This window comes from Branchiostoma floridae, chromosome 9, assembly GCF_000003815.2.
Source record: "Branchiostoma floridae strain S238N-H82 chromosome 9, Bfl_VNyyK, whole genome shotgun sequence".
Taxonomy (NCBI): Eukaryota; Metazoa; Chordata; class Leptocardii; order Amphioxiformes; family Branchiostomatidae; genus Branchiostoma; species Branchiostoma floridae.
Window position 1 is genome coordinate 18,453,510 of NC_049987.1, and position 26,706 is coordinate 18,480,215.

At 39.6% G+C, this 26,706-nt stretch overlaps 3 protein-coding genes across 3 annotated transcripts in view; 1 reads left to right on the forward strand and 2 right to left on the reverse strand.

Annotated features, from left to right (window-relative positions):
• The window catches only part of LOC118422750 (DNA polymerase zeta catalytic subunit-like), a 48,162-nt gene extending 34,435 nt beyond the window's left edge, over window positions 1-13,727 (reverse strand). The window contains exons 1-2 of the mRNA XM_035830495.1: window positions 13,574-13,727; window positions 13,167-13,307 (exon numbers count right to left, since the gene is read on the reverse strand). Coding sequence (XP_035686388.1) covers window positions 13,167-13,305 — 139 coding nt within the window. The 5' untranslated portion in view covers window positions 13,306-13,307; window positions 13,574-13,727. The remainder of the gene's footprint in view (window positions 1-13,166; window positions 13,308-13,573) is intronic.
• Window positions 13,728-14,163: 436 nt separating this feature from the next.
• The window catches only part of LOC118422748 (sorbitol dehydrogenase-like), a 19,063-nt gene continuing 6,520 nt past the window's right edge, over window positions 14,164-26,706 (forward strand). The window contains exons 1-7 of the mRNA XM_035830493.1: window positions 14,164-14,274; window positions 14,693-14,726; window positions 15,927-16,091; window positions 20,691-20,850; window positions 21,475-21,659; window positions 22,664-22,839; window positions 23,796-23,917. Of these exons, the coding sequence (XP_035686386.1) occupies window positions 14,218-14,274; window positions 14,693-14,726; window positions 15,927-16,091; window positions 20,691-20,850; window positions 21,475-21,659; window positions 22,664-22,839; window positions 23,796-23,917 (899 nt within the window). The 5' untranslated portion in view covers window positions 14,164-14,217. The remainder of the gene's footprint in view (window positions 14,275-14,692; window positions 14,727-15,926; window positions 16,092-20,690; window positions 20,851-21,474; window positions 21,660-22,663; window positions 22,840-23,795; window positions 23,918-26,706) is intronic.
• LOC118422749 lies at window positions 16,128-18,631 on the reverse strand. The gene is made up of 2 exons (XM_035830494.1): window positions 18,022-18,631; window positions 16,128-17,458 (listed from the first exon to the last, which is right to left on the reverse strand). Exons 1-2 carry the CDS (start codon window positions 18,610-18,612, stop codon window positions 17,228-17,230), a joined length of 822 nt encoding a protein of 273 aa, XP_035686387.1. The 5' UTR covers window positions 18,613-18,631; the 3' UTR covers window positions 16,128-17,227.

Sequence of the window (26,706 nt, forward strand, 5' to 3'; positions counted from 1 at the left end):
AGAAACATGTCTACAAAAATGTAAGACTAAGACACTAATATTACATGTACCGTATTAATATTGAATAACTTTGGCATATGAAAGGCACATGACCAACATTCAATGTGAAATAATGTCAGACTAATAAATGTACATTTAAATAATAAAGTCTAAAAGTATTTTCAATCAAATCCTATCATTAGTATTTTGAGTTGAACCCAAGTTGATAAAAAATGTTGAAAATATTTTGCACAGAAGCAAACAGCACATCAAATGGCACAAAGCAATGATTGGCATGTAAAAAAACAACATCATCCAATATGAATGATCCCTATTCAAAATAGATGAGGGGTAATTAATAATGTGTCTATCCATCTCTCTCTAAACAACAGGCAATCATAGCAGGTGGTCTTTAAATCTGATTTTTTGATGGTCGAAATTCATAAGTTAGATACCGACAAGCCTCTGTTATGTCAGTGATATGTGATATAAAGACTTTACAGATGACAAATCTGTCTATACACTAGGGTTACATAAGATTTAGCAAGACCGAGTCTAAAAATCTATGTATTTTCTACTAAGTGAAAAACAGCTGAAAGAAATGGCAATTTTGGGGCCCTGATACTAACACATTTGTGCCTGAACAGTTAACATTGTAATTGTTACATGTATTACAAATATTGAAAGAAAATGAATAAAAAATGACCAATTACAGTGACCTATCCACCAGAAATTCATGACATTACCAATATTCATTTCCAATGCAACTATTAATATTATGCAGCAAAATTTTACCAGTCACAAACCTAAAATGGCACAAAAACCATTCCCTACACCATGAAGTTGGTTACCTCCGAAAAGGACAGCTTTTACAGTATTTTTGCCATTTTTGCTGACAAGATAACAGACCCGACTACCATAAATGCATAATGATTTCATACTGTTCCTATCTGTACATATCCCAACCACCTTCTATTGCATATCCATCACGCCTGTCCCTATGACAACTCGGAAAAGCTTGGCCCTAACCCTGGGGACGCTGTTCATTACCCTTTCATTCCATACACATGACAGGCACAGAAGGAAGCTGAGCATTCATTAACCACCTGCTGTAGAGTACAGGCTTATATGTCAGCGTCATTCTGACATTGGGACGGTGGGAGTGGTACGTTTAATAGATGACAAAAGACAAGTGTGCATGAGGTAGTTATGTAGACGAAGATTTGGAGTGAAAGATAATTATGGCACTGTCTGATATAGGGAAAATGGCCTTTCTTAGCTGGAAAAACTGACTGAATTAAATTATTTGCGTAATACACTAATAATAATATCACACCAAAATGTTAAACGCTTTGCTGCAAGATAGAGATATTTCTGAAAACATTAATGTGTATACAAAAGATTAAAAACATCATCTTACAATGTTAAATGGTAAAGAAAAAAATAGACATACAAGCAGGGCTGTCTCCGGGACCCGTCCTTCCATCCAAGGACAGAAATTTGATTGTCAGACGTCAGTCATAAAAATCCGAACTTCATGACACAAAACTGATGAAAATGTTCTTTCCTAGGCTTCATATTTTATTACATATGGCAAATTAACAAGATGAGCTCCACAATGATTCAGATTGCCATGAAAAAAACCCTGCATATAACTATAAGGGATTAAGAAGTAAAAGTGAGATTTCTTTTAATCTAATTTTCCTCCTTTTTTCTTTTTACAGAATCCCCCATAACTTTTCTTTAAAAAACAATTTTTACCATGATTGCAACCTCTTTTTTTCTGGATGTGTGTGCAGCTTGACCATACTACTTTGGTAAACTAATTATGTTTGTAGTAAATTCTAGGCAGCATTTCTCTCTCCATTTCTGTAGATCTCTACTTCTGTGTGTACTGACCCATGCCTGGCACCTCATTTCACAGCCTCATGAAATGGCTGCCCACTGATGAGGTCACAGTAGTAAAGGTGATATACCCTTGGTGGTGCTAAAAATGCCCAAATGAAAATTCATGCAGAAATAATAGGTGGCATCAGAATTGCTGACCAGTCAGTACACACAGAAGTAGTGCTTTCACAATGAGAAATATACTATTTTCTATTATATTAGATCAGTATACTGATGTAGATAGTTTGTAGTTGATAGTAATACATGTTACTTGCCATACATTGTACCTGATGCAATCGTTGTGCAATTAAGTTGACTCGACAAGTTGACATGTTAAAACTAACACAACCCCATGTATACAGACTCTTTCATCACGTTTCATCAAATAGCAGTGTCTTTATCTGAAAGCACTATGACATATAGTATGAGAATATGTGAATATTTGACAAACATACCAGGGATTCAAATACCAAGTAATAGCAAGATTAAAGCTAGATTTAAAAAATTGCTACTTTAATAGTTAGTAAGACGTCCGATGATCAAAATAATATTTTAAAAAAATTCACGTTGTTTGATCACAAAAAACTCTTTTTACATTGTAATACGCTAACGACAATTGGATTTGGAGCAGAAATAAACGTTAGATAGATATTGATCTGTCTTGACCACCAAGGGTTATTTTTCTCATCAGTTCTACCCAGTAATCAATTACAGCAAACTGTCACAGGCCCTGCACAGCTGTATATAACATAATGACAACAAAATACACCAAAGAGAATTTGAAAAATATTAAACAGTTATCTTTTTAGAAAAAAATCTTGCAAAGAAATATTACACACCTTGTGTCTAGTAATAACATATGCCTACAGTAACAAATTAATCATATTGTATATGCTTTTGAGCAGTTGACACATTTTCTCTACCAAGTAAAATTATTATTACCTGTAGCGAAAACCGCCACATCAGATACAGAGGTTAACAGCTTAGTTTCATGCGGAGAGCTACTCAATGTTGCAAATAAAGATGAAAGGGGGAGATCTGAAGAGTCCACAGATGTGCGTGGGGTGATAAGGGAGACCACTTTACTGGAGGAATTATACGAGGCTCAACATTGGCAGTGCTTAGAACATGGAAAGAAGGTGGGAGCCTTGTAAAATGTCCCCAGGTAGCTGACGATATTACATGATCAGGTACTACACACTCCTAATATAAAATGATGTCAATGGGTCTACATGCTTAGACATAAAATGCATTCACACAAAAATTTATTTTCTTCAATGTAACTGCCATGAAACCAATTAACAGTCACAGGTTACAATGACAATTCAAAGTGTACCACACTAAGGCCCACTTTACATTACGCTTTTCGCGTTAGCGGTAAATTCCCCGTTATCGGGACGCCGCTATCGGCACCTCTTTAGATACACCGCCCGGAAATCTGACAGGACACCCGCGGCGCGCGGTGGATTGTAAAATCTTGGTGAAATTCTACCCGTTAAGATCGCAGTTTTTTTTTAGCTGCACGTTGTTATATTGAACAACCGTAAATTTTTTGTTTGCGTACCGCTACCAAGTGATTGAAAATTCAAATACGTGACTTGCATGAGAAATACAAGTCCCTGCCTACCTTGTTGTTTCGCTGACACTTCCGGTAACTTCGACCACAAAATTTTCGATAAAAAAGCACTTAAAAACCCTTTCAAAGCGTACTGTTTGATAGAAGATCCCTTTCTTTCAGTGATGACCTGCTAAATTATGGCTACGTACTGAAATAACCGTGATATACGCATAATTCCTGCAGGTATAATAACTACCTCGTACGTAAAAACTCAAGCTGCCAGCAGTTCATGTAGCGGGAATTTCCCCACCAATGTCATAGCAACGGCCACCCCTGTCATAGCAACGGCCAATCGGAGACGCGTAATGGGATTACTTTATACAAAATTTGCAGAGATAGCGGCTTCTGGTTTCGGTACAACGTAACGATGTATTGCAGGAGAAATTATTCGGAATCGAACTTGTATATTTTTTTAAAGGTCTTCCACGAAAATTGTGCAAAAATAGGTCGTCCAAAAATGTGAGAATGAGACTATTTTTCGCTGACATCCCGCCTGCTTTGAAGGTTGACTGCAGACCCGATTGACGTAAGAGCCTGCGTAGGTGGCCATTACGGAAAAGGCAGGCCGTGAAAACTATTTTTTCTGCGTAGTTCGGGTTGATTTTTGGGTTGACATTCATTCTACTAGTATATAAAAAAAGTAACTATCGGAAGACTGTTTTCTTATCACTGTATTCTTACCCAGCGTTATGAACATGATCGCTGCTGGCAATTTTCCTCCAATGTTTTGCAAATCTGTACCTACCATTTTCGCGCAATATGCTAATAAGCGCGCGCTTTATGCTAAACGTCTAAACCCTGACTCCCGCTAACGCGAGCCCGACGTGTTCTCTTTATACGCAGTTTGGCGTTCACGGGGACTCCCGCTGAGCCTACGGCCGTACGCTTCGGAGTGGACGGGAGAAAATTTGGCGTTAGCGGGGCTACGTTAACGGGAACTCTCTTTACACGGGGCTCCCGTTAACGCAGTCCCGCTAACGCCAGTCCCGCTAACGCGAAAAACGTAATGTAAAGTGGGCCTAAGGAATACAGAACATCAGGTCCAAACACTAAATTCTAGTACAACAAGAGTTCGTAGACCTCAGGCCTGCATGAAATGTATTGGGTTTCTGTAGACCTATTGTGTATTTTTGCCTTTTTGTCTGTGGTACGTGGTTGGAAAAATGAGCTTTTTACTGTGTTGGTTGTGCACCATGCAAAAGTCTGACTCTGAAATTCCATTTTCTGAATTTGTAAGTTTGGACAGGGATGAACATTACTTATTTTGGATTTCTTAAGTTTGTAACCAACCACAGTACTTTGAAGTTGTTGAGACGCTACCTTTTTTTGTCTCAGATGGCCCATGCACATGTAGTTACTCTGTCACATGATATACTAATATCTTCCTATTTCAATGTACTGACCTAATGCAGCTGCTAAGTCTCCTTGGTTTGTGTTCTTCCAATGATATTCATTAAAGATTTATTTCTGGGGTGTTATTCACTTGACATCGGAATGTTACTCGCATAATTTGACCAATGATACTTTTATCTGTAGTTCCATAGACATTAGACAACATGAATAGTGGTAGCCCCCATGCAGCAGCAACAGTTAGTCCCCAGGGTGGTATGATATTTTCATTCAATCCATCCAACCCAAACCTAAATCTCCTGTAGTATCTAAGCCAAATTTAACAGCATAATTTACTATGAAAAATGTCCTTGTCAATACCATTTATAGATGGCAAGCTGCTGGCAATGGAAGCTTTGAAAAGTTCAGAAGCTGTTGTAGTCAAAGCAAACACCCAGCAAACATCCCCACAAACCAATGAGCAGTTGCTTAGAAGGGGAATTTCATCATATATTTGCCGCGACAAAATGCAACAAACGATACTGAATTCAAAACAGAACAAAGCTAAGCCTCCACCACTTAACCCTGCCTGTACCATAGATTAAGCAGGCCCAAAAACCAAGCGAATATGACTAGCCCAAAACTACAAATTACCTGTATACAGTATGGAAATGGCATTACCAAAGAAACAAAAAGAAACACAGGACAAATCATACACATACCTTTCTCTTATGCCCACACTCTATACAGTTCTCCTCCACATTAGAAAATTGCATCTTCTTCTGTTTAAGTTCAAGTTCAACCATGATTGCCAACAGGGTAAAGGAACTTGTACCGGAACTTAAAACTCAGTACTATACAGCTCTAGAAACACCACAAAGAGTAACTAGAGTTCGGCGACCTCATACCTCCATGAATATTTAGAGCTTTTGTTAATTTCATGCAAATGACTTAACATTACCATGATTTATGCATGGTGTTGTTCATCATTGAATAATGTACAGTACACATGTCACAAGTAAAATTCCCAATTCAAATCATTAATCATTAAGTTGTTTTGCAATTTCTGCATAAATTATGCAAATAAGTTCCTCATTTGCATATTTGATATCTGCATATATTCCACCGATTATGATTAACAAGTGTTACATTTATCGAAGTCCAGTTATTGCAAACAATGGAATTATATAATTTCCTCATTAATTATGCAAATTAAGTCCTTATTTGCATAAAATGCATATCATTATGAACATCTTTGCCTAAGCTAACTGCATACGTAAAATGCAGGCAATCCGCCGTTCCTTTCTGCAGTTATCCTCTTTGGAGTGTCTTGACAAAAACGCCCCTGCAGTTCCACAATTAAATGTTAGGGGACTGAAACTTGCCCCACTTTGTCATGACGCTAAAAGCTATCTACCATCCAAATGTCACGACCATATCACGGACGGGACAAGAGATATATTGAAAAAACTGCTATGATAGAATATTCTCATTAATTATGCAAATGTACTCCTATTTTGCATAATTAGTACTTTATCTTGTACAACATTGTCTAAGGTACCTACATACCAAAAATCATGAAAATCCGTTGTTCCCTTCTTGAGTTATCCTCGTCAGAAGTTTTTGACAAAAATACCCCTGCTATCCCAAAACTAGACGCTAGGGGGCCCAAACTTATGTCATTTTTTCCTGAGCACAAGAGCTATCTAATACTTAAAAATCTTGACCATAGCATGTTCAGAACACCGAGATAGCAAAACCGGACATTGCGCTGCAGTACCAAGGTCACACACCAGGGGGCCCAAAATTGGCCTTGACCTTTGTCTTCCCAACCCCTATTCACATACCAAATATCATCGTAGTCCATCAATAGTTTCTCAAGTTATGATGTTCACAAATATGCGGACACACAGACACACACACACACACACACACACACAGACACACTCAAAACTATACCTCCATTTTTTCATGGAGGTAATAAGCAAACTCCAATTATACCTGACCAACAGATATATAATCTGGCACACTCCCGTCATCTGGCAAACTGTCAGTGCCACTAAGTAACCTGATACATTGAAGGTGGCCCAGGCCAGATGATGGTTCTACACCCAACCATAATCTGTTTTTAAAACCAAGCAGATATTGGGAGGATGCCCCAACCACACTAAAACAGGGTCAACCTATACAGTATCAAGTTCAAGCACTAGGAGGCCCAAAATCAAACCTGACCACCAGGACACCACAAACAACTCACGTACCAAATGGCAACACAATGGCACCTTGCGTTCCGGAGATACAGCGCACGCCCCGTGCCCGCACAAAAGGTAACCTAAAATGTCAAGTTCAAGCACCAAGGGCGCCAAAATCAAAATTGAGCATTATTCAGCCACCGCCGACACATGTGCCAAATATCATCGCGCCAGCACCAGCCGTTCAGAAGATATAACTCCGGAAACACCCCTCCCGGACACAAAATTCGACCTGCCGGGTCAAGTTCAAACGCGACAAGGCCCAAAGTCAATCCTAGGCAACAGGCAACAACCCCCCACCCATGCACCAAAAATCGTTGCAATCGCGCGTATCGTTCCGGACACACAGCGCCAAAAGTGCCCCCAAAACACCAAAAATGCCACCTTCAATGTCAAGGTCAAGCGCCAGGAGGCCCAAAATCACACCTGAGTGTCAGGCTACCACCCCCAACCCACGTACCAAAAATCGTCGTGCTCGCACCATCCGTTCACGAGATACAGCGCCCTACATCCCCGGCTACCGAAAAGTTTCCACCAGCATCAAAACCATACCTGCATACATGCAGGTAATAATATCGCAGATAAATATTATTATGTGTACCACATTTAAACCTTCTCCTTAAGGCTTGAACCCCACAATAATACAAATTTAGTGACAAACAGCAACCTTAGAAGGTTGAGATGGTACCAAATTACATGTGCTAGATTAAATATAATGCACATTTTCACTTCATCTCGCAGTATTAATGCATATGATATGTCAAACCTGTAGAAAAACTGTTAGTGAGACGAGATATGCAGCTTCTCCGTTTAGTAATGATTTCAGTCCTGGCTAAACTGGGCCTGAGTGTGTAGGGATGGTGATGACTTCGCCATGTAATTTGCTATTTTACATGCACCTGCTGGTCCCAATAGGGATGGGATGCTGCCTCATACATCATGCACACAGTACAGTACAGGGCTGAATATTCAAACCCCAGCCCTGCCGCGAGTCAAATGGAATTTTAGTATAGGACCTGAGCAATCCTCTGTAATCAACGTCAGGCCCCCGGGCTTCTAGAGCCGAGCCAATACACAACCATGGGGCTTCTTGTACATACATCAAGGTCACATTAGGTGGTTGTGTATGCTGTACAGATGGAGAGCCAAGTTGCAACAAGAGAACCTGGGTGATCTTGTGACGGACATTCCATTAACACCAAAATCAGTGTTTGGGGGGTAGCAACGGCATCTAAAATACGCAAAATATTTTCTTTTGTTTTCATATCTTTGCAAGACAACAAATTGACAACAGTTTGTTGTAACTATATAATGGAGTTATAAACAGAGAAATGTCAGACTCATATCTTCATAAACGGTTATCGAATTTTCTCTGCTTGTCAGGTAAACATGACTGTCAATTTTCATGAATGTCACAGTTAATTTACATTGGGATTCAGTTACAGTAATTAAGTTGATGTAAAATCATCCGTCATCTTTGTGTGGAGAGTAATGTTATATTTGGTCACAGCAAGAAGACAAAATTCACTGCTGTGTTTACATCAAGTTTTTAGGGCTGAATAACAAAATACAATCATCTATGTTGAATCACAGTTATATTTTTTATACACACATTAATGTAAAAAAAATTGTCTGCCCAATTTCTTTCAGATCAACATAAAATAAAGAGCGAAAAAGACTTTAAAATTAAAGGTGTTTGTACCAAATCTTGATTTGTTTCTGTCTGGAAACCCTCATTTGAGCATGGCACGACGTTTCTAACATCTGAGATGAAGTAGAAATACGAAGCTTTGAAGACCCCATCAGGGTTCATGCAACATACATGACCAAGAGCTAACAAAGGAGCTGAAAACATGGCCAATCTCTCCCTAAAAGGTCTGCAAGAAGCTGGCAACCCTCCAGTATCTAATCAACTGTTCCCAGAAGGTAGCAGGTAGAGGGGTCAAAGACCCCAGGCAGAATTCCAGCTCTAAAGAAGTCTGTCATATTTAGGTTACATGCAACTGGAATATTAAAGCATATTCTAAATTGTTATCCTTTCACAATATACTGACAGCTAGTTATGTAGCCATGTGGATTAATTTTCATTAGCACTCTTGATTTCTGAGTTGATTAAGATATAAATCTTATATCAAAAGCCTCATATGCTATAAATGCCTATACTTAAAATCACTAACTTTGAGAAGATTAAAAAGAAGACTGTGAAATTAAGAAAATTTTCCAGGCAATAGTTAAACGTGAAATTTCAGATCATATGGTATTCAAACAATAATATCTCAACAGCTTTATTGCATTTGACTTTTGAGTAACAAGGAAAAATCCAAATTTACAAGCCTCTTTAAAAAAAAAAGAATTCCAGAGTAAAAACAGTGCAATTTCAAGAGTGATTCAGCAGAAAAGTAATGCATAAGCAATGGGCTGAGACCATTGGACTACAAACTTAACAAAGTTAAACTTTAAGAAATACATTTTTCTATATTGATCTTAAGCCGTTTGCATTTCCGGCTATCAGCACTGTTGCAGGGACAAGATAGGATATGACATCCCTGACTGATCATGGGTGTCATCAGCACTATCCATCTCTTTCCGTTTATTTGATAGCATTTCTATGATGGATCATGTGTCAAGTACAAAGCAAAATGTAGAATTTACTAGAAATGGTGACACTCCAAAGTCCAAACCTCATAGTATATTATGGTTGGTACTATATGACAGGACTCAGTTTCACTATATAGAAATGTACCTTAATATAAATGTACATCTTTCTTTTCAGGGCTTAAATGTTTTGTATGAACACAACAGGAAACATGTGGCATGACTGTGTACCTGTGTGATTAATCTCAATTCTGTAAGATCGCCCAGACATCCAAACAAATGGCAACAGACCAGGGTGCAAACAGAACAAAGGATTACAGTAATAGCTTCCAATGGGGCCAAAATGGCAGGCAGACAAAACTGTTGGTTCTATTCTAATACGGAAAAAAAAAGGATTTGCAAAATCAACATATGTTAAAGGTTGGTGACACTTTCCTTTAGAATTTGAAAGAAAAAAATGCCAGGAGAACATAGAGCTTATCTTACAGGTGAGTTTACAAAGCCAACCTGACTAGTAATTAGTAACTGTGACAACACCCTCACTATAATCTTTCAATTAAGCGCAACACCAAATACACCATTCCTAAATACTGAAAACTCCTATGGGTAATCATCATGATGTAGGTAACGTCCAGATAAAATTTCATGTCATAATCTATCCCACATGCTAAGCAACAGTTCCCTGTTGTTGTTGTTTTTCCACAAAAACAAAAGCTAATGTAGTTTCTTTTATCCAAGATTCGTCGTATCCAATTTTGATTGCCATAGCTATCTAAACCCTGATGGCACACTTCTTGTTCTTACTAAACATCTCAGAGAAGTATGACACTTCAGTAGTAGACACATATTGACAACATTAATAAGCATCACAAAAGGAAAATGGCAAGTAGAATTGTAAAAATAAACTTTTAAGTTTATTTTTACAATTCTACTTGCCATTTTTAAAAATACATGTAACAGAAAACATGCTACAGGCCAGGTCTAAACCTTTCAATATGCGAGAAAACAATTTGGACTAACAGGTATTTTTCACCAAATCATAGCTAGTGTACCACATAAAATTTCAAAGTGCTTCGGTACCAGTTACTCGCAATGACGGATTGGTGAAGTCGAATTTTTTTAAGTGCCCTGGCTCTACATTAATAGTCTCTGGAGAAGTTACAATGTATGATAGGGAATACTACCGGAGCATGGCATTACTGTCTATTTCGTGTATCCCAAGCAAATGAGCATGAATACATAAAAGATATGGACTCATATCAGAATTAGATACAGATGTTTGCTAACAACTTTAATAACTGCTAGATGAAACCTTTCTATGGTATATTATGCTGATATCAGCATAAATATCTACCTCACATTATGAATGATATCTGTAGACTGTATCTCTTATCTCACATAAACACAAAATACTAGTGGTGAAGGGAAAATGACCAATGGTTTTCAGAATGACCTCTGTTGCCCCTGAAGGTATTAACATTAAAATGTATGACATAGATTTAAATGAAACAAAATGATTTCAATTCTATTTTCAACCATTGATCAGTACAGTAGTGAGGAAGCAGAAATTTTACAGACTGCGAAATCTCCACTTGCATCTGAATTCCATTCAAATTCCTTTATCTCCCAGAAAATCTCAATGGTTCCTTCCACAGATTTGTTCCAGACCTTACCATGTGGTCCCTAAGGGAGGGGCAGGGTGTCCCAGGGGTTATATTATGTGGGTTATCAGGACGCTCCAAAATGGGTCCACATCTTTAGGAGCTTCTGATAAAGGTAGACAAATATACTTACCTAGATACACACCTAGGAACCTGTCTAAAAAATTAATCTTTAGAACACATTTCTACCTGATTTGCAAAAAATGCCAGGTGAACGATGTTTAGTTAGCAAAGAACAAACAGCATTCCAGATGTCTGAATTAAAACAGATTGTTCTGATAATGCCAGAATAAGCATTCAACCGCTTTGATTTATTATAGGTTAGCTTTTGGGTAAATTAGTTCCAACCCCATGCCATATGACCTGTTTTCATGCACTGTGGGTCAATCTTATAACAGACTATAATTTCGAGTTAGTATTTATAGTCCACAAGGGCTTAGAAAGTATATTTGAGATGTAAACTGTAATGAAATAAACTATGGCATAAAGAACAAAAATGCAGGAAACTCCCCCCAATGCCTGTTCCCATTAATGCAATTGTTTTGTAGAAATTTTTGTACACTTTTGTAATATCTTGGAATATCTGCATTTTATTTTTGGGACCTGTACTCAAATGATTAAGCTGTTAATTATCAGAGATGGTATCAACAAGGTAGACCCTAGATCTACATGTACTGTAACTTCATTTAGAACTTAGAAGCAAATAAAACCAATTGGTTTACCGAAGAGATTACCAAATCCTAATCCATGGAAGTCTACCGACAATAATGGGTACAATGATCTTATATTGATATGCAAATTAGAATTCACTTAATTTTTATGCTATCAACGAATAGGTGCAAGTTAGACAGCACAAGTAATGAAAAAAATATTCTGTCAAAAAACAAACCAAATAATGTGTACTTTTGTTGTTTTGAACAATATCATGGTCCCTAATCTCATGTTTTGAATCAAACAACAATTATAAAAGACAACTGCTGAATGAAACTTGAGTCAATCACAAGAAAGTGTCTGTGAAATATACTGTACTTAAAACAGCTGCTAAAATGGTTAAATGTCACATATTTTTGTATTAAATTCTAAGCTGGGGACCTTACACTTTCATATTTCAACTTTCATGTCTTGAAAGTTGACATTTTGCAATATAAAAGTATCAAAGTATTAGTTTGAAGCCAACTCTTTTGTTCAGAATGAAACAACTTCAACAAATGTTTTTACATTGTCCAATCTATTTTGCTCAACATGACTAATTTTACAACATTTAAACAAAACCATTATAGCTACTTAAAAGCTTGGGTGATTTAAATCATCAGGACTCCAGCTCAGTTAATCATCACAATATGATATATCCCTTGAGATATTCTTGACAGGTGGCAAGATTATCCTTGAATTTGGATTAAAGTACAAAAATCCTCCTACTAAATAATGTAAGATTCTTAATATTTTTAAGTCCATTCATTTTGTTTTTACTGAGTTCAAAGGGACCAAGGCTTGGGTCAGTTTACAACAAAGGGATTTCTGGTTTCGTTCGTAGCAAAATAAACAAAGCTATGACCGGTATAGGGTTACATGGGTGCATGTGGTTTTGATATCTGGCCGTAAAAAAAAAAACTAGCGTGGTCACAGTGTGCAAGGCCTGCGCCATTAGTAATGCCTTATTTGTACAAAATTTGTGTGTTGTTGAGGTTTTAGGAGTATATGCGGGCACAGCTGTCGTTTGTGATGCTTTCGCGCGCAAAAGAAGATAAAAAAATCACCCCAAACTCACATACACTATTCAATAAGGTATCTAACGTATCCCTAGACTGGTCAAGAGGGTTATGAGATTTAAAAATAATGACTTACCTCCCGGGGTCGCCCCGAAGATCCGAACCACCGGGACCTTTTTGGATTCAGCCCCGCGAAAGTCGGAATAACAGACGTCCAAACCTCGGACAGGAACCGCCTGGTAGTGGTCCGCAGTCACAATTCTCACCGAAAACATGACTGAAAAACGACAGAGAAACGTCCCACGGTTAAAACCTGAGCCACCGGAAAATTGGAGCAGGCAAGCCTGGACGGGAGAGATAAGAAGAGTTTCGCCGTGGGTGGAATCCTACCTACACGGCTGAGGAAAAACAGACGACACCATGATGAAAAGGAGAAAGCACGAAAATATCAACATCACCCTTTGTCCTTGAATTCAAACCTCCTTAAGCACGCCACGGGCACAATCTTTACCTCAAAATATTCCTAGAATCGTATTCTCTTACCTGATGTGTTTTTTTGGCGCAGGATAGGTCAGAAACGGGCGGAAATTCAGGAAAAATAGACCTGCTTTCCTGCAAGCAGGGCGGGATCCGACATTTTGTGTCTCCTGACCGAATGGATAATGTGCCGCGCGGCATGCCGGGAAAGGGGAATATACCACGAGCAGGGGGGCGTGTCCCCTTGGGAGAAAGCTAAAAAAAAATGATATTACCGAAGAAAAATAGAAATCTTTAACCCCTAAATAACATTTCCTTTTGGTGAAACGTCACAAAAACGCTGCAGAGATAAGGTAGAATTTCTAATCATTGCGACCGACAGCGGTATTGACTTGGACTCATTGTCTGGGACATTTAAAGTACCGCCATTTAACTGGGGCGAAATTTTACCGCCCTAAATTGCTTTCCTAGTAAACAATGAATATATATTATTTTACTACTCATGTCAATTGCGATCTATTTGAGTCCATCTTCATGTTAAAATCTGATATATTCTTTAGTCTAATGATTCTTTATCTCATTTTGCTTTCAATGAATGGATTCATGAATAAACGGACACTGTAACCCCGGTCCTTTTATTTAGCTTGACTGGGTACAAAGGTCTTTCTTATCAAGTGTCACTAGCTGTGTGCTAGTAAAACGGTCCAAAAATGGCGGCGGAGTCAAACTTGTCCGCTGTTCTCTACGCAAAGGACGACCTGAGACTGGTAAGTGGGGACTTCTAACGGTTCATATATATGCTGACAACAGTACAGATTACGTAATCAATGTTATAGAGGTCCACCATGCGAATTCAAGGTGACATTGCAGTACACGGTGATCTAGTGTAAAGGCGTATCCAGGTCGACGTCCAATTATAATCAGTAATGGGTTCTAATGTATTGGTTGGTACAGGATCTAGGACCAAAAAGAAAGAGAGACGCCACTTAAAGCGAAAACAAATGTATGGAGTTCGTGTGAGGAATATATGATAGGCTATAAACTGCCTTACGTTATAACGTTGATTGTTATTTTTGTTAAACGGATTTTACTACGTTTTCTAGTTCATTCAACGATGTTGTCTTCAAGTTCAGGCATTTTCCTATTGTTTCAAGTCAAACATTTAATTTGCTTTCTTTCTATTAGGAACACCGTGATATCAAATTACCTGGTGAAAACGGTAGGTATACCACAATCTGATGTGCCAGCAAAATAACGTTTTATCTTTTTTTACGGTCAAAGGTTACATTACGTCACGTTTCATTCATATGACCGTATAAGGTAACGCTACACAATGCGGCCAAAACAACTACACGTGGATGCTTTAGAGTATTGACGTATATCATTTCAAGTGTGGAAAATTTCCAACAATAACAAAAATATATATATATTTCAATGTTTTGTACGACATGTTAACAGGCAACCATTTTCGTGTTCAGTATAAACACGTTTTATACGAAGCGTAAAAATAGTAAAGGGTAACAATGCACGAAAATTAGTGGGTAATGAAAAATAGAGGTTTCTCGGGGTAGGCTGTTAACCATTGCATTCTGTATCACCCATTGAAATTAGATAAGAAAACCCAGAAACCTAGTCATTTTACCGTGCTGTTTAATTTCTGAAATTCACCTTCCAATTCTCCTTGAGGGGATTGACCTGTTCACTGACGTAATGGTGCTGTTTGTTGCAGTATGTAAAGTGGCCGCAAGGGCATCCCCTATCAATCATATGTCTGCAAAGTAAATATAAATGTATTTGGTATTTCTAAATTTAGGACAGAATAGCATTTTCAGCATGAAAATCCATGTGTTGTTAGAATTCATTATAGAAAAAATGGTAATACTTTATATCCGACACTGGAATCAAACTACATTTATTTATTTATTCAATTCATTGTTTATTGATATCTTAAGACGCCTGAGTAGCCGATTCAGTTTTGACAAACTGATTTTCAATAGGGCCCAGGTACACTTACAATGAAATAAAAACATATTACAGAGAGAATAAATAGATATACACAACGGAACATATAAGTACAAATAAAACATGAAAGACGGCAGACAAATCAAAATCATAATCCATAATCCGGTCCATGCAGGTCATGATCAACAGATCATTTGGTCAGGAGGCCAGAGGTCACTACTGAGAATGTGCTATAGGGACTACTAGTATTGTATCCACTATCGATCAATAAAGTTTATCCATTCGTTCATCCATCCATTTATTCATCCATCCATCCATCCATCCATTCATTCATTCATTCATTCATCCATTCATCCATCCATCCATCCATCCATCCATCCATCCATCCATCCATCCATCCATCCATCCATCTATCCATCCATCCATCCATCCAATAAACCAATCAATCAATTTTCAGAGGTTCAGATAGCCATGTGTTCCGTTGGGATTTGCGGTTCGGATGTGAAGTATTGGACGCACGGGAAGTGTGGCCGGTTTGTGCTGGAGGAACCTATGGTGATGGGACACGAGTCCAGCGGCACTGTGGTGGCAGTGGGAGCAGGAGTCACGCACCTAGCGAAAGGTACGCGTACTGCAGCCTTATTGTTTTTTTTTCACTTTAACATAGCGCAAAGTATATATGAAGTATATACGAAGAGGTCACCATATTTCCTCATCATGCAAGCAACATAAGAAAATGGAAGATGTATGAAAAGCTAATTGTTTTCCATTTGAATTGAACGTAGCGTGAAGTATATACGTAGTCAGTACATAAGAAGAGATCAACACATTTTCTGTGATACAAGCAACCGTTAAAAATACGGAGGACGTGTGAACATCATTTTTCAACTTATACACTTCGGAATACGTATTATGATACAAAATGCGCTGTTATGAACATTTCCGTTGCGAGTAAAGAAAATTTATAGCTACATAGAAGCTGACTTGGTCAAAATGGGCAATGTGTTCAACCAACTCGTACAGTGCATTCTGTCGTCAAAGAAATCATTTACAATATATACATGTTTAAACAATTACAAAATGGATTTGCTGTGTTATAAGACCGTAAGACCATCGTCGCTAGCGCTACTTCTATAAAACGATGTGATTATCCTCGTTATTTCGTTGGCAAATAATCCTCGAATTGAATCATTAGATCCACATAATACATGTATATGTCAGGGTAGAGACTGCGATCTGGTAGAATCGCAGATTCTACCCTGACATATATATATGTACAGGGGTTCAAAACCGATTTTTTTCTTGCTGGACCGGTCAGGAAAAACCGGACCTGAAGAAATCAGCAAATCGCATTTTGTACCGATTAGAAAATGAACGGATTATACCGTCACCACGGCGGCAGACAATCACGTTTTGATAGGTTTACCGGTCCAAGAAAATAACAAGAGCGAAATAGGGTCAGCTAGGTTTCTACAGACAAACTTGGTCTAAGTTAACAGAGGCAATTAGCGTTGTTTACATGAAGATAGGATACTCCAACAAACAGATTCCTTTCAGTAGCGAAATTGACCATTGTTTTGAGTATAACCATTTAGTATTCATAAGCTTTCACAAACAATAAGGTCCAGGACAGGACTGCAACCTGATCCTCTGGACCTGAACCATACCTGTACATGACTATGTGCACCGGTATACCCACCCCTAATAAAAATGTTTTATGCATAAAAACGAAGTTTGTGATATATACTGATATTCCACTCAAAGCGCTCCATGGGGAAGATATGGAATCCCATGTGAAAAGACCATACGTTTTGGCACAATCGTCATCGGGAAGGTCCTTGCGCGTAGTACAGTGTTTAAGAAGACTTCTCGACGTACGTCCCGACGGGCCTTTGCCTGGGCACCGCTCGGCACTACTGACGACCACCCCGGGCAGTCTCCTGCTCCCATCACCGCTGCCTTCCCCAAGCGGAATCCACTGGTACTGTACTGCAGACGGTAAAGAGAGCAAAGATGCATGGTTTCTTCCTGTTACATCCAAACTTTGACTCCAAGGTCCCATAGAAACGGCGCACCGAAATACGTGGGTACCTAACGTTATAGGGTTTGTAACGTTTAGTATCGTAGTAACTGTCCTTGGTACTGAACTATGTCTATTGCTACACGCCGGTGTGCATGTTACGCAGAAGGGAGGTTATATATGGGCTATATGGATACAGATACAGATACAAACAGAAAATCTGATAGAACTTTTCCATGTACGCCTGCTGAACGATCTGAGCACGAAAAGGACTAGGATCTGTCCGTAGTGCTGAATGCCATCCACTCGTGTATGTCCAATCGAAGCAATTTCAAAACAAAACGGAGGTTGAGATTTGGGGTTTGAATTTGTCCCATACTTGTTTTGTAGGCAATCCGACTTGGTTGGAAGTATGAAAAAATTTGTCATAGTCTTTTGGCTCTGATTTACTGTTAAATCTTATAAGAGTATCCGTCGTCTTTTGGCTATGATTTACTGTTAAATTTTATAAAAGTATCAATCGTTTCTTCACCTGACCACCCCATAGGTCCTCCAGTAGTCCGATTCCGCTCTCCAAGATAAACTCCAGTTCACAAGGCGTGGAGCTTTCCGAAGACTTCCACTGGTTGTACTTCCACCTACACCTCCAGCAATGAGTTATCCTACGGGGTGTCCCCTTTTTAACAGCAGGGGCTCCATTCAAAACCTCTTCCCTGTGCGTGAGAGCGAAATCTACCGCCGCGTGCTCGATTTCTGGTACGTCTAGAAAATGGGCTAGCCTTGCCAAGTCCAAGCAGTTTTCTATCTTCAGAGACTGTAAAACTCGCTGGACAAGTGTGTCATATACGTCGGAAGATTTTAGACCTTTTGCGACCATCGCTAAACGCATCATTCTGCGAGGTTTGGTTGGATAAACATCTTTTTCGACCGCTCGAAGATAGCGACGAAAATCTTTCGCCTTGATTTTCTTGAAGTAGTCCCTGATGTCTTCGTCGGCGAGTTTTCTCTGGAAGAAGACGACCAAGTCCTTCCGAATCTTGAAGTATTTTCCTCCGACCATAATTCTCATCCGAGGATGCGAGGATCTAGATAAAGATCGCCTTAAAGACATCGTTGTGAACATGAGACGATGCGACAGAAAAACAAAGACGTCATTCGGTCAAGCAGATGCTAGTATGTTGAATGTTCTTTATAATTCTTTCGAATATACAGAACATAAACGAACCGAACTACGGTTGTATTTTGAATTTTCCATTGGGCGTTGCTACGCGACGGTGTGTTTTAGAACATCTTTGTTATATATATATTATTCCATTATCATTTGGCTCAATATGCCGTTTTGTTGTCATAAAGGGAATAATTTCGATACTAAAGTTTGTTTCATAACATTTTGAGCTCTTAAATATAAAATAACTTCTTTTTGATCGTACTTGTACGTTTTTATCAGCGTTACATTAAGTTGCAATTTTCATTTCATACCATTAAAAATGGTTCTGCATATAATTACAAATCCATAGGGTTTACTTCGTGGATATGAGAAAAGAGCTATTTTATATTGAACATATAGAAGAACGTAATGAACTTGAAGCGTCCAAGACAAACAATAGGCACTCGGAAAAGAACACTATCTTTGAAGCGACGGGTCACACGTTGAATTCCCCGCTTCTGATAACAGTTATATTTCAGATAAAGTGATTAAATAACAAATGCTACAATTTCATTGGGCGGAATCTCGTTGCCGGTTTCCTCCAGTCTCGCCGCAGGGCATGTCCCTGTCGCCGTTGCCATGGCCGCAACTTGAGACCAAACACTCTCTTCTGATTGACTCGTGGACTTGATTGAATTTTCCTCCAGTGACGTAACATCCTCTTCTTCATGAACTTCATCTGGCACGGGGTGGGTCGATCTGTGGAAGCCCGTTTCTGGCACCGCGGACAGTGGACGGTGTGACGCGAGCCTAGTAGCTTCTTGGCGGCGGAAGCAGTCAAAACTGCATGCCGATTCCTCATAACAAAATCCTCCCCAGATTTTTCAACAGCTTTGAGATCCAACCAATGGGCAGCTTGGGTTATCCTGACACAATTTGAAGGTTTCAACTTCAAAATTATGGCTTGGCATAGTTTATCAAGAGCGTCAGTTATACCAAGTTCAGATGCTATGGCAGCAAGTCGGAAGAGTTTACCAAGTCGGCTTGGAACTAAACCGTCTTCAAGAAGGTTGACGAAGCTCTTCAAGTCTTTTCCTCTTACGTCTTTCAAGACAACTTCCGTGGCATCCCAGAAGGACGTGGTGGAAAATTTCCCCTCTGTGATTCCACCCCAAGTCGCTAGGGTGACTTTGTGAACGTAAGCTCTGGTACGTCCAGCCGCCAGGCAAATGTTGGAAGAGGATGAGTGGAGATCGTAGCTCGGTGGCTGCTTGAAACAATTCATCGTGCTAAACATTGGGCACCTCAACAGGAAAACAAGTGCACATAGCTGTTACTTACGAAATGTTTGAAACGTTAGTTGCTAGGAGGAAGATTCGAATGTGTACTTCGAGAACAAACTGACGATGGTTGTGACGACAAAGTTCAGAGTAGGTGCCATTCTAGAACTAGGATTGTTGTTGACTAAACAAAGAATTCGTTTCACGGGATACTGCTGTTTCTTAGCATAGCTATGGCTACTGACGAATTTCAAGAGAACCGACCGATAGAGGTCGCGTTTGAGGTGACCATTTTCACTCACTCACTCACGACCCATGACCGCAATGGTCGTAGGTTTGAGTGGGTACCGTTATCGAAAATTCAGGTACAGGAACCTTCCAGGTTCAGACCTGAACTATCTGTGAAACTTGCGAATGGGCCATACTCAAAACAATGGTTCATTTCACAACAAAGGGTTCTGTTCGTTGGAGTATCCCACTGGCGTTCACCTTTATCCACGATGTAACCTATATCCGTTGTTTTGAGAACTTTTAGAAATGTCAGAGCGATGGACTTTTCTTTTTTTCACACTGTCATATTTTTTGAAAATATCCGTCCGTTGATCGGATGTCCATACATACCCTTCGTATGACGGCTATGTTTTAAAAACAGCGGACATAGGTTACCCAGCGGATAATGATAAACTAGCATCACACAGTTAAAAACACAACTGAAAATAAGACAATGTAATAATCGCCCTAAAACTGATGTTTTCTTGTCTTGTTGTTTTTTAGGAGATCGTGTGGCCATTGAGCCCGGCGTGCCCTGCAGGACCTGTAGAGTCTGCAAGGAGGGGCGGTATAACCTGTGCGCCGACATGGAGTTTTGTGCCACGCCGCCGGTACACGGGTCTCTGTGCAAACTGTACAACCACGCCGCCGATTTCTGCTACAAGTCAGTCATTCCCTAATTAACGGAGCGGTCACATTAGTCGTAGGCCGGTCGGACGACTTTTATGTCGTAGAATCTATTGCCTGTGACAGAACTAAACAACGACAAGCATCTAGTATCCAGCATATGCCGTAAAGGAAGCATTTGGCATACGTGCCAAGTATACAATAATGATATAATTTAATACAAATAGAAGAAAAGCAGAAGAGACGAAATGGCGGACGCTCCCATTGGTAGTCGCATGAAAACGTGTTTTCATCTTCAAATTTTCAGGTTTTTTCCCCTTCGAGTATCTTAAGGTTATAGCGAGTTTAACCCAGAATCAGACAGGTGCCGAACGCCATATTGGTGTCCTTGCTTTGCATTTCAATAGACTGTAGCTCAATGAAGCGTACGCGTACGGGTCGTTTTCAAACTTCCTGAATGTTATAATTTCATAACTATGCACACTTAATACATGTTGAGAGAGTCAGCAAAGAGAGAGTCAACATATGAGAGAGTCAGCAAATCTGTAGATGTCCAAAAACGCATGAAATTTGGTTCACTGAAATGGAAATAGCATGTTCACCCGCCGCCATATTGGTGTCCCTATGACGTCACATATTAACTCTCTGTATGTTCTCGCAGACTCCCAGATCACGTGAGTTTTGAGGAAGGCGCCATGCTAGAGCCGCTGTCCGTGGCCGTGTACACCTGTCAGAGAGGGGAGGTGAAGGTGGGGAGTAAGGTGCTGATTTTCGGTGCGGGTCCGATCGGACTGCTCTGTCTGTTGGTCGCCAAGACTAGGGGTGCTAGCTCTGTCGCCATCACGGGTAAGTAGCTAGAAAGGGAAATACTCAATCACAAATTGTTCCATTGACTCGGTTAATCAATTGAATGTAGTTTTCTTACGTACACAACTTTGGTTTTGTTCTATACAAGCATCTAAATAATCTGTTTGCTGTCTTCATAAGAGTAAAAATTTAGCTTACACAGTTGTATGCCACACCGATGAAGACAGACTGTTGAAAGATTTTGTAGAAGAAAAATAGAATGCGTACATAACAAATTAACTGACTACCTAACGTTTATAGCTATTTTTGCAACATTTTGCGCACCTTTCTACTTACAGTGGTGTAACGTTACTTCTTTTAAACTGTTCGACCCTTCAAAAAAGATACTGCGGCACGTAAAAATCACTAAGACTGAGCTGAATCCTCAGATCTGTTTTGAGCTCAACGTTACAACATACCCGGATTTTGTTTCATTTAAAGAAGAAAAGAGTGGTTTGAAGGCTTTGAATATATCATTAAAAATGAGAGAGGGTCAATTTTCACTGGGTATATAATGACACCGAACGACCAGATGGGGCTAGCTTGGCAGAAGTGTATGTATCCTCGGGCACTCAGGTGACGGTAACTAATAGATTGAACTTTGAAGAAGACACCTTTTTGATTTCCAACGCTTTAACATATGTTCTTCATGCTCACGTGCCCAATTTCACAGAAATATGCCAGTTTAAGTTACTGAAAAAGATACACCGAACAATATGCTTGGGGCATTGTAACAATAGATACTAGTGTTTGAGATCTGCGTTCTGTCGCTAAGTATAGAATATATTCCTTTGGTTCTGAATTATTTAAATTATCTCCAAGTAGTCCCTGGGAAAGATGATGACTGTCCATATAGTCCCCCTCCCCCCAAGTAGTCAACGTTGTGAGGTTCAAACACTTGATTTAAAGCCTATTTTTAAATCTTTAAAAGCCACGAAACTTCATATTTTTTCTACTTGCAATCATAAACTCTTTCATACTTAGTTTTGTTGTTACTCTTGTAGACATTGACGACTACCGATTGGCCGTTGCTAAGGAGTACGGCGCAGACCACGTGATCAAGGTCTCGACCAATGACAGCCAAGCCCTGGCGCAGACGATAGCGGCTGAGATGAGAGGACAGCCTGACGTGTCTCTGGAGTGTAGCGGCGTGGACAGCAGTTTCGTCACTGCGATACATGTACGTGTTTTTTTGGTTGTTTTTTTTTTGCGTGCCCGGTAAGCCACCTAATAGCGTAACGCATCACTAAACAGCACAAGATGCATATCCGAACAGATTTATTTGATCCACTCACAAGGAACCCTACCCATGTGTGCGATGGGTTCTTTAACGTGCTCGAGTTGTGGCTAGGTCATCATTTTTACCTGACTGAAGTGAGGAAAGTGTCTTTCCCAAGGGCACAAGATCGGTGGCACACCAACAGATTCGAACCCAGAACCTCTGGTTTACGTATCAAAGACAATTCCAACTGAGCCATACGACCACATGTATTTCAGAAACAAAACAAATACACCATAAAGTTTGAAAGAAAACTACCATACAAAAACATGCGTATTAAAGAAAGGAACAGATAAGTAAGGATAGAATTTATGGTGGCTACTAAAGAGTATTGTAGACAGAAAACTTGTAAGAAGAGAAAACGAAGCACGTAATTTGTGTACACACCAAACGATGTCCTTGGTGCTGATTGGCTATCCTTTTGCACATACCAAATGACGTCATTGCCACAAGTGTTTTTCTTGTGCACACATCAAGTGACGTACGTAGTGCTGATTGGGTAATCCTATATGCAGACCAACTTATGTCCGTGGTGCTGATTGGCTTATTCTGTGTGCATACAAAACAAGGCATTTCGTTGTTATTGATTGGCTAATTTTATACAAACACCAAGTCATGTCTTTCGTTATGATTCGACACACCAAGTGACGTTCGTGTGCTATTTGGCAATATCTGCGTATGCACAAAGTAATCTCCTTGTTGCTGATTGGATGTTCTAATGAACACAGCGAGTGACGCCCCTGGTGCTGATTGGTTACTCTTGTGAACACACAAAGTGAGGTCCTTATTGCTAATTGGCTTCTCTTGTGTACACATTGCTATGAAAAGATGTCTCAAACGTTTTCTCTTGTTACCAGGCTACCAGGTCCGGTGGCGTTGTGGTTTTGGTCGGCCGCGGGTCCCTGAACGTGGACGTACCGATCGTGAACGCTGCAGTACGGGAGGTGGACATCAGGGGCGTCTTCAGATACTGTAACAAGTGGGTCAACGTTCTTTGTGCTTTGATGTCTGTCATGTTTTATCTCTCGTTCCAAAAGCTCCCCGACCAGGCCCCGGTTTGGAAATGGGACCGAAGCATAACGTGGCCGTTTGGTAACGGTTCTTGCAGTTAAACCATTCAGACAAATCTTTACTGTTTCCAATCTGTTACTTAATAGTTCTCTGTGCTTAGAGTAAACTGTATACTATAGTTTCCAGTCTGTTTCTTAGTTAGCTGTGTTCTATTCAAGGTTTGTCTCTAGGCTTAATCTTGTTTTATTTGAAGTATAAGTTTAACTTAACCATTTGAGTTAATTATGTGTATTCTATGAAGAGTGTAAATGTATGTATGTGTTGGCACTCAATACCAGCTAAGCTGCCTGGGTTTGTCATGTATTGCGTTGCTTACAATATCAATAAACCTAAATTTGGTAATGTTCTTCTAAGAAGCTCCATCTTAAGATTGGAATTCCGTTTTTCCCATTTTGAAATGTGCTAATATTTTCAATATAAAAGCACTTGGTGCAAAGTCTTTACATATGATTGACAAGTATGATGCACAGTTGTGAAATATGATAATAACTTTCATGAATATTCATTTTGAAAATTTTCTTCCTGCAGGAATTTCCTGCAGGAAGCGTTTTTCCTGCAGGAATTCCTGCAGGAAGCGTTTTTCCTGCAGGAATGCTGCAGGCATTCCTGCAGAAATTCCTGCAGGAGAAAGGTAAATTCCTGCAGGAAGAATGTTTCCTGCAGGAATTTCTGCAGGAATGGCCTTATAATTCATATCTAAATCAATGACACTTAGGTCCCGTTCATGATACTAAAAATGAAACGGTTCTATCGGTTAGGCCTGGAAATCCGACAGCAAACGACAGGAAACGGTTTGCATTTTGCGTTCACGATGCAAACTTGCAAACCGTTTCAGTTCCTTGAAAAGGCATGGTAATGCACGAAAATGCGACCTCTGACCCCTGAGGTTGTTGTGATCTTGCCCAAACTTGTACTTCTGTGTCAGATTGTTGGTCTTTTATCGAAATTGAACCAATGTCTTACTGTATTCGAAGCTGGGTTCTGTTATGACATTGAAAATGCCTCTGAAAACATTGTGGTCCCGATATATGCCATGCTATGACATTTCCACTGGATCTCCTGACACATTCCCCTTGCGATATCAGGACTGCTGGCTCCTCACTCGACTAGGTGGCGGCCCGATAATAAAAACGAATTTTACAATTGAAAACACGGCCGAAACACCCGAATGACAGATTAAAAATTGTACTTTTCCCCCGTGGCGCCACCAAATATGAACGCACATGCCCGGATGTAAAACGGATCGCGCCGCTTTTGCGTTCATGATACAAATTCGCAATTCCGGATAAGGAAGAAACCGTTTCAATACTACCTCGCGAGGAGGTTCCGAACAAACCGTTTCCTATCGCTTCAGATCCGTTTCGGACCGTCCATGATGACAAAACTTATCCGTTTCAGCTGGCCTAACCGATAGTAACCGATAGAACCGTTTCATTTTTTGTATCATGAACGGGGCCTAAGATAGGAGTGCTACACACCGGCAAAAAAGTATGCAACAAACGTTTTAGTAGTAGTTTCTCCTATTCATGCAACTTTTTCAACATATACATATACATTTTGTACTACAGTTAAATGTAGAGTATAATCACACCCCGCGCATTTCTACCCCCAGTTCAACCTGTATGACCTCACAAGCGCCATGTTCTTGTTGACTGTCGACGCATCAAAAGCCAGCCAATTTCTCAACAGTTATCATATATAATATCAATGTCACTAAATCCTTCAAAATTATGAGGTAGTCTGGCAACATTTTGGAAGCACGACGTGTGCCCGACTCGGGGTGGTCGTGGTCGCAAGTTTGAGTTTAATCCGATTAAATGTGAACGCATTTTTTTAATCCAACAGAAAGCTTTAATCGGATTCCTCATTTAACTCACTTGTATTTTTTCATTTGAATGGGGTCCAAGTTGCCCATGACATGTTCAACAGTTGTGCCGACAGAGCCATTACGGCTGTTCACACATGGGTGTTTTCATCAAATGAAAACTGCTCTATTCGAATGCTCCTTCCATGCATGCAATGATATCTTGTAAATGCAGTACCAAGTTGAACGTGGCAAAGAATGAAAGCTCCTTGGTCAGCAACTTGAGATTTGTTTGATCTGGTTGGTCATATTTTGACCATCATAATAAGATTAACACTTGAATTTTGTTCCAGAGAATATTTCATAAAGTTTAAAATTGGGCCTAAGAAAGCCAGGGGCTTGCTTCCTCTTGTTGAAAATTCAAGTAAGTATGCGCTATTGTAATGCGGGTTCAAAGTAAGGTCAGCTATTGTTCTATAGATATGCAAAGGATGCTGGTGTCCAATTATCAATTATCAAAGGACTAATTATTCCCCAGGTCCAAACATCCTGGCTACCTGTAGTGCTGAGGACCTAAGGCCTTCAGAAAGAATCCTGGAACTTGGGGGTACACTATTACAAGAAATTACAGACTGAAGAATTACAGAATTTCAGAAACCTAAGTTCACTTTTACACTAATCTATTTAAATATGAAATGGTTAAACCTAAAGGGTAAATCAAGGTTGTCTTTGTCAATTTAAAGGTAAACTATGAATAATTTTTCTTGAAGTTTTGTGAAAATTTGATGGTAATTGTGGACTCCACTTATAATAAGGTAATAAATAGACTGCTCAAAACAAGGAGGTTTAATATAGGCATCATGGAATGAAAGCCGCACCTCTGTGCCTAATTT

Coding starts and splice junctions, on each gene's coding strand:
- LOC118422749 (XM_035830494.1), bottom strand. CDS start 18,612: ATGTTCACAACGATGTCTTTAAGGCGATCTTTATCTAGATCCTCGCAT. Junction 17,459..18,021: donor AGGACCTATGGGGTGGTCAG/GTGAAGAAACGA, acceptor TACCGTCTGCAG/TACAGTACCAGTGGATTCCG.